General features: G+C 41.0%; 1 protein-coding gene across 6 annotated transcripts in view; it reads left to right on the top strand.

The window, feature by feature from the left end:
* Positions 1–17683, top strand: part of LOC117603154 (nephrin) — an 89571-nt gene that overhangs the window by 55464 nt on the left and 16424 nt on the right. For 4 of the 6 annotated variants that reach the window (XM_034322018.2, XM_034322015.2, XM_034322016.2 and 1 more), the window contains 2 exons: positions 1041–1192; positions 6662–6803. In XM_034322018.2, the coding sequence (XP_034177909.2) occupies positions 1041–1192; positions 6662–6803 (294 nt within the window). The remainder of the gene's footprint in view (positions 1–1040; positions 1193–6661; positions 6804–17683) is intronic. The other 2 variants (XM_076691410.1, XM_034322017.2) reach the window with 1 other exon arrangement.

Here is a 17683-nt window from a genome sequence, read left to right as displayed (position 1 = left end):
CAAAACAAAGGGCAGCTCGGTAACGAACCACGAGAGAAACTTTTCCAGTGGTAGGTGAAGAACCGAGAATATTCTCGGAAACGAAGATTTCTCGATCGTTAATCGAGCAGCTTAAAAGATTCAACCGTTTCGCAGGAGAATTTCGAGGGAGGGAAACACGAAGCGTAGACAGGAAGTAACGAACGTTTTAGCAGTCACGAACAATGGCAGATAATTACGAGTCGGTAATGAGGAACAGGTTGGAATCGTTCAGGGGTACCGACCTAGCTGAACGCTTAATTAATACTCGGTTATTTTCCCCTCGCTTCTCGTACAGCCACAATCTCGTCATCCGATTAATAACGAGCCAAGATATACATTATACAAATAACGAATGTTTTTCCAATAGCTTATTTAGCTACAATGGTTATTCGTTTTGTCGGAATCCAGTCGAGTATACAGTTTCTATTCGAAATTCGTTGGAACAGAAAACGAAAGAACGAGAAATAATTAACGATCACCTACAAAGTTGAAAGTATTGCAAAATTTCTGGGAACGTATAACCAGGGAAGCTACGGTCGTTTAAGCAAGTCAATCCTTGCAAAAGTTAGCTAGACTAATCTTAAAATCGCTTTTGGAATACTTTCTCGATGGCGAGATCGAAAAGTTTCACGAGCAAATAGGTGTAATACATTTTGTACTGTTCGTCCGGGAGAAGATAGCACGCGATATAGGAGAGAAGCAATGGGGGATCTTCGTTTGCTCCGCCCAACCCCACTTTTAATGTTTAGCTTAATCGCCACCCATAGGTTCTGGGGGCTATGCCACTGCTTTGAAGTCATCGCCACCGCGTGATGCGAAATAGGGGTATCGGGTAGCGAGTAGGGCATAGATCCTTACGGGTCAATCGATCACTTTTTGACGTCACCATCGGCGATTTTGTTCTAAATGAAATATATTGTAGTCCATGTGAAATTGGGGTTAAGTCATCTTCACGATCACGATCTACTTATTACCAAATCTTTGTTAATAACCTTATCAATGTCTGTGAATGATTTCAGTGAGACCGTTAAAAGTTGTGATCACGGGAAAGGACAAGATTCTATCAGCGGGGAAGAGATACGAAACACGATGTCAAAGCACGGGATCAAAGCCACCAGCCGTTTTAACCTGGTGGAAAGCTTCGAAGCAACTTAAACGAACGATCAAAGATGTAAGTAAAATCAAGCATAAGATAAAATTTTCAATAATTTCGTCGAACTCGTCGAATTCTGCAAATTTAATTGAAATTTATAGTACCAACTACTGTTAACTATTACTATTCGATAAAGCCGTTTAATGGTATTTTGCGGTTAGGCACGATTTTATTGTATCAGCCTGTACATTTCATATTCCTTGTCGAGTCCAAGTATCTCGAGTAATGGATATCGTTAGAGGAATAAAAATAATGACGTCTCGATAACGATATTCGAGGACAGGAATAAAGTTCGAAACGTCAAGACCTTTGGTAAGGTCTTTGAAAGTAAGTTCGCTTCTGTGCACATTTCATGCTTTCCCTATCTTTATTCATCTCTATCACTTACCTGTCTCGCTCGAATCTTTCTTCCCTTTTCAATTCGTTTCATTTTGTTCTTTCTCCATCTCCTCGTTGCTTTCCATTCTCTGTCCCTTGTCGATAGTTCAATTGATTCCAATCGTAGTGCTTCCGGAAAGATAGACACGACTGAAACTTGAAAACCTGAAACGGCGCGGACCGTTTTATTATATTGGACATTGATTTAAAGAATATATATATGTTTCTAAAAATTCCTATAAATGGAAGTAGAAGTAAACCGATAGCGAAGATAATTATTTCCGCGCGAAATTCGCAACGATAGGCAATCAATTTTCAGTAAGAAAATATCCAGGTGATCGTTCTTGACGCGCTGCGGAATTTTTTCCCTCAACTTTTTCGATCGTAAGTTCCATCCAATCGGAAAGTTACAAACGCCGCTGCCGCAGTGTAAAGGAAACTAAACTCCGGAAGCTCGCGTAATCCTTGTCAGAGAGACGCTTGTTCCGGAAACAGAACAAACTTCAGTAGCTCGAAAAAATGCCATTATAATTGTTTGTTTAAATGAAATTATATAATGCAGAATCAGAGGCGTTTACGAGAGGTGAATTAGCGCGGCTACATTGGAAAATTGCTGAAAAGACGTATAACAAACAGAGTTATTTGCAATAACGTGTACAGAGCATTTCAGTAGGTCTTGATTTGGGAAAGGATTTGATTGTCTGGTCGGTGTGAATGCTCTGAAAACCGTACGCGGTACGCAGTAAATAGGAAAACGGAGAGGCACAAAGGGAAAACAGAAGAGGGAACAGAGAGAGAGAAAAAAAAAGGAAGATATGAGGGTCTCAATGTGGCAGGCGTGGTGGTGTGCCAACAACACGACTGCTCGTAACTCTCAACGAGTTCTACTCCTTATGGATTAATCTCTTGAAATCTCCTTTTCCACGAATCTAGAGAACGATTTCGAATCCTTTGAATCTGAATGGCCGCCACCTTTGCCGTTCTAGACACCGTCGTTTGCGAGAAAATGAATAAACTTGGGTGATTTAGTAAAAATGAAAAACACGAGTATTCCATGCTGTGCTGTTTGAAAATATACAAAGTAAAAATAAAGAATTGTGTCGTTTCGATTGCTGTAATCATACACCCGATAAAATAAATCTTTCAGTTTGCCGTAGCTTCCGAATAAACATTGCTTTCCATCGGAAGTGAAATATAGTCTAAAAAATCAACGACGTACTATTCGTTTATCGCGAGAAAAGCAAATGTTTGCTTGGACGTCAGAACAAATATCCACCCTCGGAATGTATTGAAATATGTATCTTTTTTTTAAACTGCATGAAACAACCAGCAGAGTAATTTCGATGCTATTAATCGGATTAATGAAATTTTACGTAATTACGATTTGTAATTTTGCATGGTGCACATAATTTAACGTAATACTCGTACGTATGTAACAAGCCAAACTCCACCGCGATTATTTTAAATTCCAATCGAGTATCGTACGGAATGGGTTATATTTTTAACCGTGACTGCACTGGTAATCGATGCAAATCCAATTTTAAGCATTCGCATCAATTTGTCTCCGTGAGTAATGTGCATTAATTATAAGGGCGCTAGAAAAAGAAGTAGACAGTCGAACTCTCCTTTGATTTGTTCTGTGGCTTGATTTCCAAACATAGGGACGAAGAAAATATCTTCCATGCATCGAAAGGATTTTTCTAAAAAGAAAACTGAATACCGACGAATACTTATATTCTCTGTTTTTCCTATAGTTCTATAGGTATAAAAGGTATCGTTCGATAAAAAAGAATTCGTGAACAGAAAAAGGAAAGTAGAAAATTACTCAGTCAGCTCGATAATTAGAAGAATCACTAACGAGAGACCCGCTTCTTGATTGATCGTCGCACGAATGTTACAAGTGAAATCGGGGATTAATAGTTTCATGAAAATGACGGATGGCTTTGATAATAATTTACCTGGTGCGTCCATGTAATTGGCATCTACCGCTCGATTGATAACAGAACCATCAGTTTCCATCACTGGGTCGACGGCATTGGTACATGGACCATATAATGATGCTCGAGCAAACGTGTGCAACTTTGAAACAAACGTTTCGTAGCCAACGAACAACTCGGTTAACGTACCGTTAACGTGATTCGAGATTACCACGTGCTCAGAATAATTAATAACGCGAGGGTGAAAGAGGGATCAGCTCGTTGAATGGACAATACAGCATTGTCTCTCAATCATTCACGCGGAGACAATTAGGTTCAAGTTTTTTGTAATTACGTAAACAAGTAAATAAGTAAGTTAGTAAATTGTAAATTGAAAATCTTGGGGTATCGCAGTTTTGGCATAGGTGTGGAATAGACTCGGTCAGTGTTAATTTAGCTGGCAGTCAGTTGACGAACTGTTAACGAACTGTCGAAGGTAGCGCGAACGGTGCAAATGTCGACGACTTACCAGCAGGTTTTGGCAGGCATAAGCAAAAGCAGCGTTGCTGCGTCGACGAAAACGAGAACGATATCTTTTAGGCTGACTGCGTTTCAGCCGAAGCGAACGGATCAAAGCTGTGGAAAGAGTGCTTCAAAAACAAAGTCACGGATCAAAGCGCTAAATAACGTGGAATTAACGGGTAGGATTTTGTGCGAGCGTGCACAATGAAAATATTCGTCGACTGGTCTGCTCAGCTTGTCGGAATGAAAAAACTCTCGTTCGCTTTGGCTTACGCAAACGACGGTACCGTGAAGTAGAATCAGAAGAACTCGGGACGGAGCGAAAAAAAATACGTATTACGTTTAATTAGACGGACTGCGATTATACCTGCCTGCTACAGAGGATACACAAAGAACGCTAATTTCTAGGAGGGATGAGATTAATGCCTTGTTCCTGACATCTGACAGGAACAAGAGTAAAATACGAATGAAGCTTTTAGAAAACAACAGAACCGAGAGCGAGAAAAAAAAACAAGCAACGAAAAGGCAACGAAAAGGCAAGGTTTTAGAAAAATCCTTCCATTAAAGAATAAATAGCTAATTTTTTGTTTCTTTCAACAAAAGGATATACTTTGATACTCGCGTTTATTAAAACTTGATTGTTCTTTTTTAACGAGCGTTACATACTCTCGAAATTCAGCCCCGAAAGTCCCCTTTTTCCAACTCTCTGTACACGTAACAGTGATTGTGATTTTTAATTTACCGTTCATCACGAGATACCCCCTCTAATTTTCGTTATATCTACGTGTATACCTCCAACTTCTCGATTCTTTCTAGAATATCTATTTCGCTAGCTTTCTTTCCGAGAATTTCAGCCGACCATGCTAGGTACGGCTAATTTTCATAGAACGCAGAAAATGAAAAGAAAAAAGGAACACGTAGAATATAGCCGAGCCGATCCATCTGGCATTCGGATTCCAAGTTTTTCTCCCGTAGCACGCCGTTATTCGAAAATTCCCTGAAGGCAGGATACGCGACTAGATTTATCTCCGCAGACCGATTTTCCAGCAATATAGCGGCACAACTGGCTTTTCCCTGCGGATCCACGCTTTAAGCTTAAATTTGTCGCGTGTTATTAGTTTGCCGGATTTTATCGTGGGCTAGTTATTAGCCGGCAAGTTTTATCGCGCTAGCTGGCACGTTGAAATTCCTTCTGGCATGCCATACCGTTCCGCGCAACGTCTCTGAAAATATCCATGGAGAAATTTCACGGCTAACCGATCTTCCCGTTGCAAATTTATTCTTCCGTCGACCTCCGTCTCTCTCTTTTTCTCTTCTTCCCATGAACCAGTATCGATTTTCGAAATTGCTACGACCAGTGAACCGGTTGAGAAAAGAATCGAGAAGAAACCACAGGAGCCTTTTCTCTCTTCGCGTTTATGTCTTCAGATTTTTTAAAAAGAGTACCTATTACTCGTAAAATAGAAAAAAATAATTTTCAAGGAAGACAACCATTTCGGCAGTTGAGTTGCAACTCGATCGATCGTCCTTAGATAACCGCTACTCCTCGCTAGTCGATACTGGATTTAGTCTAAACCTGGCATTTTGAAAATATCAGTAAAAAAAGGAAGCATACGTGAAAATGAAATGCGTACATTCGGAACCTCAGATAAAACCCTTCTTTTCTTCTTGTTTTTTCTTTCCAAATTCCATAGACATGGCAACCATCTTGTAAGTACTTACGTGGGTCTATCGAGAATTTAATTTTAATTTAACAAAGGTACGGCTGCATGGCCGACCCATTTTTGTTTCCCTCTTTCTCTCAAGCTTATTCTCTTTCCATTGTGTTTCGTGGCGAAAGAATTGCACGGCAGAGAGAAAGAAGGGGGGACAAAGAGAGGGCGTACACGGTATATCGTACACACTTTTCATCCTGAGTCTACGTGAATAACGATGCCGAAATTTCGGCAACGCCACGCCACCATAAATCCAGCGAAGAAACGTTACGGCTCGTTTTCATGGGAATTTAGAATTCCTCGCGTCGCTCGTTTTTGCTCGATATGCTCGCTGTCCGCCGAACTCAAACGCGACGCACTCTCCGTCTTTTCAACATTTAAATTTGAGATTCCTCCCGGTTTTCGATGTATCGTATCTCCGTTCTTCGTTTCCTTCCCCGCTCGTCATATCTCTTCCTTTCCTTTTTTCTCTTACTCTCCGGTGATAAATGAAACAAGAACTTTTATAGTAGCGAAAACGCATAATAAATGGATGGCACTCGAAACGATGAGCGAGAGGAAGGGGTGAAATTGGAGGGTAACTGTTAACAATGGTAGGAAAATGTGAAATGAAGCGTGGATATCGTACAATGAGATATACAAAGGAGGAAAGAATTAGGTTGTCGCGAATTCTCTCTCGGGCTACGACGATTTTCATGGAGATTTCATTCGGAAACTCAATACGCTTTCAGAATTTCCATTCTAGAAATGACGACGGTAATTCCGAACGCTGAACACGGATCTTCTATTGTGAGATACTAGTTTCTCGGATCTACTTGTTCAAAGATTCTTTCGCAAAGTCTCTGTAAAACATTTGACGACGCGCGTACACGTCTAATTTCGTCGAGGGGCAAATTAGAATGTAAAACAATTCAAAACACGACTTATCTATATATCTACATGAAAATCTGTGTTAGTTTCAGGAAGACGGGACAAGCGTAAGCGTGCTCCAATGGACGCCGTCAATCGAAGACGAGGGAAAGTTTCTTGTGTGTCGAGCGACGAATCCAAAGTTACAAGAGGCTGGCATCGAGGAACGATGGAAACTGAAAGTACACTGTGAGTACATCGACCAAGCTATTTTCTTTGATCATCGAGCCGCGTATAAAGGAACCGCAAAGTGTAGCGAATACCTACGTATACCGACATTCGAATACCGAACGGAAAATACGTGTTCGAAATATTCTAAGCTTGCATGCTACGTGTGTCCCAGATATTAGTCTCCTACTCCGCGGGTCTTGCCACTCAAGCTGCGCGCTGATTGATCAATTTTTCAATTTTCAACAACGAAATGTGGCTAAACTAGCACTGATCCCATCGAAAAATGCTACCGAACTTTTCACATCGATTTTTCGTGATTTCTTAACACCCTGTATATATTAAATTATGTTTCATTCTTTATCTATTTAATTTTCTACATTATTTTCATCTTAAAATTAAATGTACATCAAACGCCGGTAATTTTAATGTTAAATACCTAGGAGCTAGGCAGTTAACAACTTGGACGAGGAATCGGATGAAGTAATTTCATTGCAAAAACATTCTGTACATGAAATCTGATTTATGTAACAAAGACGCGACAGAATTTCTCCTTAACTCGTGGGACACTAATTCCATTCGTATCATATGGATCATATGATTTCTGGTTAATTTGATTCGGATGGATTTCCCTGACACGACATAGTAGGTAGAAGCGTGAACGCAGCCACGCGAACGGCATACAGAGTGCCTTACTACGAAATTACGTGGCAACCAATCTGCCGGTTCTGCCAACGTTTACCTGCATAACATAAGCCAGAATCGTCTGCTCGCTGGATACAGATAGGAGCTATCGTTATCCGTTTATTTACGACTACGTGTCTGATCGGCCACTCGATACATCCAGCATTATCCCCGTTTCCGGTGTAGATATACGCGTAGAATAGGTACCTATATATCGAGGAATTTGGCGTTAGTCCCGTTAAACCTACGGATAATCGTATTCCACGTAGCCTTCGAAAATCTTGGAACTGATTCTGACAATCAGTAGCGACCCGTAATATAGATTTAACCCTATCTCTTATACATTTGGCGCGCGCACAAGTAAATTATTTCACGGTGTGAAAGGATACGAAACAACGTTACGAAGCGAACCGCTAATAAAGCTTCGACTTCGGTGTGGCTTTCCCGAAATCGATACCCTGCACCACGTCGATTTCAATAGCGATTCCCTGATGGATATCCTTGTGGGGAAGAGTCAATTTAGAAATGCGAGATGGTGGTCGTGATCCGAATAATCCCATAGTTATTCCACGCTCTACGGTTATATTTCCTTCAATTTCAAACACGCCAACTGGTTCGCGGCTTATCGTTAGTTTCGAGCCGCGTAAACATATCCGATAAAATGTCACATTCCATGGGGGATGAATACGGAAGACTAGTGGCCACGTATAAATACCTGGCAATAAGAGGTTGCGTAAAACCGTTTTCGTGTTTTATCATAATCCAGTCGATGTACGCTACAGAGAATATGCTTCTTGGAAGATCGAGCGTTATAAAGTGGCCCCATAAATGTACAGTTTAGCGTAGCTAACGATACCGGTACCTAGGTATCTATCAATGTCAGCCACGAGCTGTCAGTGGTAACGGTACGTGCTTCATCAGACACGCCGCTTGTTTCGCCGGTGACGTCGTAACGGGTAAAACATACCCTAACGATCGGAAAATCTTGTCGAGGATCATAGCCAGAAGGTGGAGCAACACGGAAAAAAGGAGCAGCTGTACAATATTTCAATTAAATATCTATGATACGTTAGAAATTAATCGTAAACGTTGCCTACTAATGGAGGGAATCGTGAATGAAACAAAACTATTAATGTTCCCACGGAATTATGAAAAATTAAAGATTCAAAACATACATGACTTAGCTAGTACCATTCGCGCACCAGAAGAAGGTCGAGCTCCGTCAAGTTAAAAAGTCACAGGGGTGAGGGTAATCGTGCATTCGCACCGCCCAATTCCTTTCTAATAGGTCCACTGCCTGACGAATTACGCGAACGAAAGTAAATGCGACAAAGTAAGGGATATCGAATATCGCTGCGTCTCATTCGGTCGTATATTGTTTCCTTCGCGTATTCGTCACGCAGTGGGCCTATTAGAAAAGAATTGGGCGGTGCGAACGCACGACTCCCCTTCCCCTGTGACATTTTAGCTTGCCGTGGCTGGGTCTTCTTTTGATGCGCCAACAGTACTCCAGATATTTGTTAAACGAAATCAAAAAAGGTACGATGGAAATGAATCCGTTTAGTTGAGTAAATTCGAAAGAGGATAAAAGAGTAAATGGCTATCAGAGATGAGAAAAGAAAAGAGAATCGTCGAATGACATTGTTTGTGCCACGTGGGTTAACGATCTGTTCGGTGACATGAAAAGCTGTCGCGTTGTGTTGCGTCGCGTCGCGTCGCGACGTCCCCAGTGGAATGCAAGGTATAGCGCGTGTTCATTTGCTGGAAAGCTATTTTCTACCTTCCATTATTGGACGGTAGAGCACCGCATATTTGTGCTTCACCACACGCATCCCCGTGCTACGCGCACGATCGAGTATCTTCTATACACAGATTCGCGCCTCTCTATCAACGTAGTGTACAGTGTAGACCGTAAGATTCGCACCCGAAACGGATCTGAATTTCATCGTTACTCGGGAATTATCGTAAATTGACACGCGTTCCGTTTACGGATAGCTTGATTTCGATATTCTACGATAGGTAAGTGAAACAATTAACTGTGGATTCGACGTTCTTAAATTTTCAACTTCATCCATGATTCTGCAAAACGATTACCTACTTTTCGAATCCAGCTTAAATGTGGTAAATTTGAAGGAAATCGCTGGTAGGTTCGGATAATTAGAAACCGATAGGTTCAATAATCGTTATCCCAGACTTCTGGGTCGTTAGAAAAGATCTTTGTAGTCGAAATAATTGTCCCGTTTGCGGAACATTACAAGTGCCGGGTCGTTTCTACGAGTTCCCATGGTAGTTTCGTTTTAAACGTATCAAATGTGATTCCAAGTTACCTGCAAAACGAATAACTTGGATTTGAATTGTGTTGGAATTGAACGTCGCCGTCGATATTATTTATCGCGCCAGGGATATTATTTTCAATGCAGAGTCGCACTTCTCTGGCAAGCTCTCGGCTCTTTCGTTTTGCAGAAGAGAAACAAGAACTTGTGGAGAACGAAAACGAGAACGAGCAACGTCGAATTGAGTTAACGAGGTCGATGAAACGACGCGACGCGATGCAATGTCATCAACGAAATCTCACCGACTAATAATAATTTTCCTTTTCTACGATAAACACGTTGGAGACCCAGCTACCTACCAATTATAACGTTCCTGCTCGTGCGAAATAGACAAAATTTCAAAACGGTTCGCTCTCTCGACAGTTAGGAATGTTCGGATGAACATCAGTAGAACTGGCTACGATTGATAGAACCATACACGGTAGAGAGAAACGAGTCGCGTGTCGCATCTAATTAATATCTACGCGACACAAGCAGCTAAATGAGGAACGGTGGACGCGTACGAATCATCAAATAAGCTTCTCTCTCGCTAGTTAGTTACCGAACCGTTTCTCATTTAAATCGGATGAAAATTTGAAATTTCTCATAGTCAAAGACCTCGATGGGAATTCGAGAAACATTGTTCGGCGTACGTGTACCAATCTAAAATTAATACTTCAAAGTGCTTAGATACGACAAGTGATCGCTAGTCGACACGACCTTATTGCTTTGTACTGTACGATAAATCTATTATCATAATAGGACCTCGTTCATTATGCTGCCTGTCTGCTACCACTTCGTTGCGCTGTCAGTGATCTCATTAGGAGACTAGCTAGTGAATCGTCGAGAAATATAAATTAATAATCGTACGGTAACAAGTCGCAACAAGAACGTTATTTATTCTCTATATTTTTGAAAAGACCAATTACATTAATTAAATTTGTCGGTATAGATCGCGTCACGTCGTCCATTTAGGAAATTTCTTCGGCAAAGAGGGCTAACTTTACCAAACACGAACGGAAACGTGTATTTTATTCCCCTCCCCCTCTGCCAGTCTAGAGTGTATTGAAACACATACGCGAATTATGGAAGGAACAATCGTCGGCAAACTCCTTTGTTTGTATAACACAGTGTCACGAAACAACGCGGTGGTAAACCGGAAGTTGCGACCCGTCAGTCTTCGTAGTCGTAGCCAATCAAAGTTGTACGACGTCGTTAAGCACACCGCAACGAACCAGCCGCGTTATACAACGGAATAACAAACAACTGGCTTTCTCTCTATATCGTGATACAAACGCCGTGAAAGCTTCGAAGGTAATTCTGCACGCCATCGAAACGCGTTTGATTTATCAAGGCGACGATTATCGTCTAACAACGTCAGCTCCAGTTAAGCACCAGCGAAAGCGACGACTCAGAGTAATTGGATTTATCGGTGATCACCGAAGGAAGAAACGGTAACCCGTTAACGAGCCAATTACTGTATCTCATCGACGCGTCAAGATACGCATATCACTTAACCCTATCAATTTTTTTTATTCCATTCGTTCGTTTTCTTCGTATGGATCGACTCATCTAACTACTGGTTCGATTAAACGATCCTTTGGTCCTCTCTTTCCGAGGATGGATCAGAAAAATAGTTATCATTTTATTGATCTTACTTACCTAATTTCATATTAATATTGTTTCTCGTGGAAACATATTTTTCTCATATAACTGCTATAGATTTTTTCGCGCCAATGGTAGGATAATAGTCGGACAAATGTATCCCGAAAACCAAAAATGTTTCATTTTTGGAAGAAAGATCATTCTACTTCAGGTTATACGTTCACCGTACAGCGTCACCTTATAATCGGAAAATGTGTATATATGCAAGCCAAGGTTCGTTCATCCATAAAATTGCAAGGCCGACTTTTATCTAACATCGCGCGACATACATACATACGTTCCTCGTGAGAATGGAACACCTAGTCACCACCTGGAAGATCCTGCTTCCACTTTCGAAGCCCGTTTTACGATCCTCTGCTATTTTCGCGGATACAGCGAAACGTAGCTCGACGTTTCCCGGACAGTTTTCTTTTCTACTCTCGCTTCCTTAGCTTCGAAAGTTGTTCGATGTATCGCGTTGCATCGCTTCCCTTTCGTTCGAGACTATTGCAAAAGCTGCAGTTTGCAATTTTTCGAAATTGTGTGCGACGTGGTAGCAACGGAATCGAGTTTCAATATTATTGTTAAAATATCTCTAAGAAGAAACGAGAGACGAGAGAAACGTTTCTGTTTACTAATCAAATTTATTAGACTCAATGTCCCCGATGTTATCATCGTCGTTGCTAATAATTATTCCGCGCGACAGCCGATGCGACAGGCAATGCGTCATCGTTTAAAATCAAGCTCTGCTTAAATACAACTGTCCATTATATCGAGAACGATTTACAGCTGATAATGGACGCAAGCTTTAATTCTATTCTAAATTTTAATCTTCCGCACAGCAGGCACGTTTATTATTGATCGTACGGTATTGCGAAAACAGGAAGTGAATTTTTCTGTAAAATAGAATGACATCTATTTCCGTTTCTTCGTCATGTTTCGTTAACGTTGCAATCGAACGAACGAGAGCAATTGCCTCGTGGAATCGTTAATTTTTAAATTGACCCGAGAGGGAAAAATGGAAGCACCGTTCGTCGTGGAATATCAAATAAATCGAACGAAACATCCGTTATGATTCTCTAACGGAAATTCTTTAATTTCTTTGATATCGAATCAGCAGCCCCTTCCTCCGAATATCAGCCGTAGAATTTTTCACAAATCATATTTCACATACTTTAAATTCGATTCCCTTTTGAACATCGATTTCAGGGAATTAAAAATATCGTGAAATTTGCAAACATGAAAATAACATCGACGAAATATATTTTTGCCAATTAGCGATATCTGTCCGTGAACGGTAACGAAGTACTATTTATCACACAAAGGCTTGTTGGCTTTACTGTATTACGGTACATCACGAAATGAAACGTCGAGCCAGGATAAAACGGAACTTATTGGAAATATAGCGATTAATGCAACCATCACAGAGTGCGTTTCGCTCCATTTTCATTCGATTAATATTGTTTCTATATCATGTGTCATCAGCAATCGTTGTGCAGCGAAAAAAGGCAAAAAAGAGAAAAAAAAAAACAGAAAAAAAGAACAATCGAACAGATGAGAGTAAAGCACGCTCCGAAGCGTCTAGAGAGCAAGCAACGGCCTAACCAACGTCACCACCCGGTTACACAGTTCTGGTCATGGTCAGTGTTTCCGCTTTGCGCGTTTCCACTGGGAAACGAACATTTTAATCAAAAAACCACACCACCCACTCTTCTTTCTCTCTCTTGTTTCCGACTCGTGCGAAAAATGGCGTGCGGGTACACGAACGAGAGAGAAGGAGAGATATTCTTGACGAGGCAGAGTATCACCCTTTTATTCTTCTCTTCTCGCGGCTATTAACGTTTCGGAATGTTACACCCGCGTTTCTGCAACAATTCTCTCCGTACTTATGACTTTCACGCGTCTAACGTCAAGTACACATGTAGATACGCTGGAAAATGAAGGGCGTGTGAGAAACGTGTCCTAGAACCAGTGAATTTTTCATCCGGAATGCGAACAAAACGTCTTGAGAGTGAAACTAACACTTTACGCGTTTCATTCTTTTCCGCGAAACAATTCCGGCCACGTTTAATGGGCCTTAGAAATCAATATTTACTTACTAAGATATCGAAGATTGATTTCTGAACTTACGATTGATTATTCGGTTTGTCGTTTCAAATGATTGGCGCAATTTAAGTGGTATTTAAAGCAGTATTTTCTTTTCTTTCCTTTTTTCTCTCGCAAAACAGTAATTATTATTCAACGTCACTCCATTTTCTGGAAATCATAAATGGAGCAACACGAGACAAGAGAATTCATCTGACTTCAATTCAACGAAACTGATACAAAGATAAGGGGGTGTATTTTAATTGAGAAATCGCTGATCATGAATGCAAATTCGTTCGAATCGAACGAGATAGGCGGACAGGTAGAATGACGGTGTGACGGTGACGGTCGTGTTTTCGCGAAAATATTGCATCGAAATTCGAAGCGATCGGTAGCGCTCGTCGCTCGTCGCTCATCAATCACGTTTATCACGGTCCCACGCTGATTTTTCTTTCTTCTGGCCGGTTTTTCATTCCTTGTTGACAACGCCGCGTTTGAACAAATATACCGGACGACAAGAAATCAATAAACGGACGAACGGAAAGGGAACGAGCAATAATATATTCGAAACGAAAGCCTCGAACGAAACGAAACTGTGACGCGAATTTTTTACTATTTCGCTGCATGTATATATCTACATATACGTATATATATATTTTTTTTTCTTTTCTTTCTTTTCGCTTCCATGACCGGACGAGCATACAGGAACGTTGCAAAGCGTGCAAAATGCAATTTCATCTCGTTATTACAATCGTTCGAATATTTTCAGCACGAGTAAATACAGGGATATTTGACGTGCTTAACATTATATATTTACCCTTGCAGTTTGCCATCTCGATTAGAGATTTTTTCTCACGTAATATTTTTCAATTCGGTACTAACGATGTTTATCGACTGCAGTCAAAGGACACGTATACACCTAAAAATTTTTAATTCTCCCTTAATTTCAATCAGCTAATTTTCTTTTTTGAGGAGAGGAATTTGAAGGGTTAAATTTCGCGTGTCTCACTTCCCTTCAATTAGGTAAATCTAGAATGCTAAAGCGTAAACGGAGCGCTATCGATTATCAATATGCCCCGCCGAATTAAAGTTCAGCTACCCGATGTTTATCGGCCAGTATCATTACTCGTCTTATATTGACGCAGGTGAATTGAATCTCATTCGATCTTAAATTTAATCGTAAAAAAGCCGAAGCTTGACAGTCGATTGTTTGGTTTATAAATTGAAGAAAATATTTTCCCTTTGATCTCTTTGATAATTGTGCGAATAAACCTCCGCGCTGTTCAATTAATCCGAGGATCGGTCAAAGCGTTAAATATGTACGTGTATAACGATGAATTTAGTTTCTCGAATGGTGCGTGCGATCCAATGAACCGATAGAAATGATGAAACGTACTTTAAAGGATAACACAGATTCGAGGAAATTCGTGAAACAGCGAATTCAGCCATTTGTCCAAACGAAGCGTCGATTCGAACGAATAACTCGTAAGCAAACTCTACCGGCCAACGAATCGAATGAACATCCGTCCTTTCGGTTTCTATCCGGCAGCTAACAATTCCAGCCATTCTTTTCCTTTTTTCTTTCTCTTTTTCTTCTTTTATTGTTTTGCTTTTTTGTTCCTTTAACTGAAAAAACAATAGAAACAATTAAGGTGAACATAGTTAAGGATCTACCGTTTTTGAAACAAATAACTACGCGCGCGACAAGATTCGCGAGGAGAATGGGTGTTGTATGAAAATTACGAGAATGGCAAAAAGGCAAACAATAAAGTTACGGAAGCAAATCGTAGCAGGGAATTTTCACGAACGAGCTGCTGAAAATGAAGCGACATCGAGTAAGTGTAGTTGCAAAAAAGGAGGAAAAGAACATTTAGAAAAAAGAAGAGCGGTGTGGGTGTGCCATTGTAGATTCCCTTTTAATATTTAATAAAGTTCCCGGTTGAAGTCGCGAAAGACGTAACGAGATGAAAAGAGGGTATGGAGAGGGCATGGAGAGGGTGGCAGAGAAGAGCGAGGCAAAAGGTGGCGTTTTTCTCTTAGGAAAACCGAGACCCTACCCATCCCGGTCGTTAGTTCTGTCCCGGTAACTCGCGTGTCGGAATGCTCTGGCTGTCGCTGCTGCTAAATTGGACGCGAAGGTTAGCAGTAACGAATAACTTTGTACAGGGAGAAGGAGGACCGCGTTCATGTTTTTTCCACGTTATACACGAAAAACGAAAGAGAAACGAGCGGGAGACAGCTCATTGATTTACGGGGTTAAAATTGCCAAGCACCCTTCTAACGTTCATAGAATCGTGTCGAACAGCTAACAACAAGGACAATCTTGTAACGATGCATCCTGTAATGGTTCTATCGCGAGGAATGGTGGGTCGAAAGGTGAAAAGATTGAAACTTTAATAACGAGGAAAACGAGACAAGATGAATTTTCACCCTAATCAGAGCGAAACATGCCCTAATCACGGGACGATCTTCGAGTCGCTGTCACAGGGACAAGTTCCGGTGAACGCGTTACTAAATGTCGGAAGGCAAACAGCCTCCTGTGTACTCGGCCACGCCTCGCTATTTCCATACATATGCATGTGAATACGCACGTGTTTGCGCGTGCGAGTCACTTACGTCGGTATACAGAGTACACTGAACGGTGATGAACGAGCAAACGGAGCTTCTGTTCCATAGGAGAGAAGCCACGGCTCACCCTGGCTACGAAGGGTTTCCGAATCGTGAGGAAGAGAGTTGGAAAGGGAGTTTCGGGAGTATAGCCGGCTTGGCTGACGCTCTTCCCTCGAAATATATTACGAGAAGCTAGAGGGTCGGTGACTGTCAGCGGCGACAAATTCCTTCGACGTTCTTTCCTCCTACCATCGCTATTTACCCCTTTCCATGGTAGACCAACCGACTCTTTCACTGAGCTCGTTCGATTTTCACCAAACGATTAATCCTTTCACCGATTAAATCGTATGGTCAATAAAATTCTATTTGGATCTTAAGAAATTGCTTTCAAAATGGCGTGTAGATAGGTAAAGGATTTGATTTCTCCAGCAACCTTCCACTCTTTCACATCACTCGTGTCAACGTAGCGTATCGATCAATTAACGTTCGCGATCAGTTTATATTCATCGTAGATTCATCTGTTCTGTTTAATATTCATTAAAAGATACAAGAACGTTATGGGCGACCTGGAGAGGAATGAACGGGAGGAAAGTCGGCAAACGAAGGCGAGAATTTTTACCATGAAGCAAGAAAGGTGGAAACGAGGTCTTCTATATGGCTGAAGATATAAAAAACAACGGGTTTCTTGTTTTACGACGATGCGTTTAAATTTTATGCGCTGCCTTCCAGCATCCTGCTACTCTTGACACTGTTATCTCCGTGGATATTTCGAGGATAGTGATACCGCATCTCGTGAATCGAAATCTCAATTCGGTCGATTACCGTCGTCGAATCGTTTGAAAAACTTTACTATGCACTTTGCGTTTTGCTTACCATCGATCAAGAAAGTTTTCGTATCGGCTAGTCCTGTTAGATACCGTCCATTTTTCTCTATCTAAACTTTTTGTCACGCATTTTCCTTTATTAAGGGTACCGGTAGATTCCATAAGGTAGCAGCTATGTCATTACTGGGTCGAGACTATTGAAAAATGACTTCTCTAAAGGCCACGAACCGGCCACGAAGCTACAACGAGGAAGTCAATGTGAAACCGCCTCATTATTCTTCTCCAAGAAAGCCAACGAGATCGTTAGGCGGTCACGGCTTTAAAAGAAGATGGAAGGACACTAGAGAAGCACTTTTACCGTTTTCTTCGACCTTTTTAACCGAAGATCGTCTACCGTGTACGAAATCGCAGCAGATAAACAAATTATTTCTTCATATTTTTCTTCCCCTGTCTCTTGATATTAACTATTCTTCGCGTTTTCGTCAATTTTTATCAAAGTATTGCATAGTATCTGTATGTGTAATACATGTATACAAATATGAATACATATGCAGATTAATCTTTAATTCTCAAGCTTTTCAACTGAAGGTTGTATCTTTTCAACTAGATCAGGAATGCATGAAAACGTATCTAATTATAAAACCAGAAACCGAAGAAAGATACACTTGTGTGTACGTAACTTGTTTGGGCTCCTCTTTCTAATTCGCATGTTAATTGCCTTAATTACCAAAGAGGAGACTGC

The sequence above is a fragment of the Osmia lignaria genome, chromosome 12 (assembly GCF_051020975.1).
Source record: "Osmia lignaria lignaria isolate PbOS001 chromosome 12, iyOsmLign1, whole genome shotgun sequence".
Taxonomy (NCBI): Eukaryota; Metazoa; Arthropoda; class Insecta; order Hymenoptera; family Megachilidae; genus Osmia; species Osmia lignaria.
The sequence above is the reverse complement of the archived record's forward strand: the minus strand, read 5'-3'. Positions and strand labels throughout refer to the sequence as shown.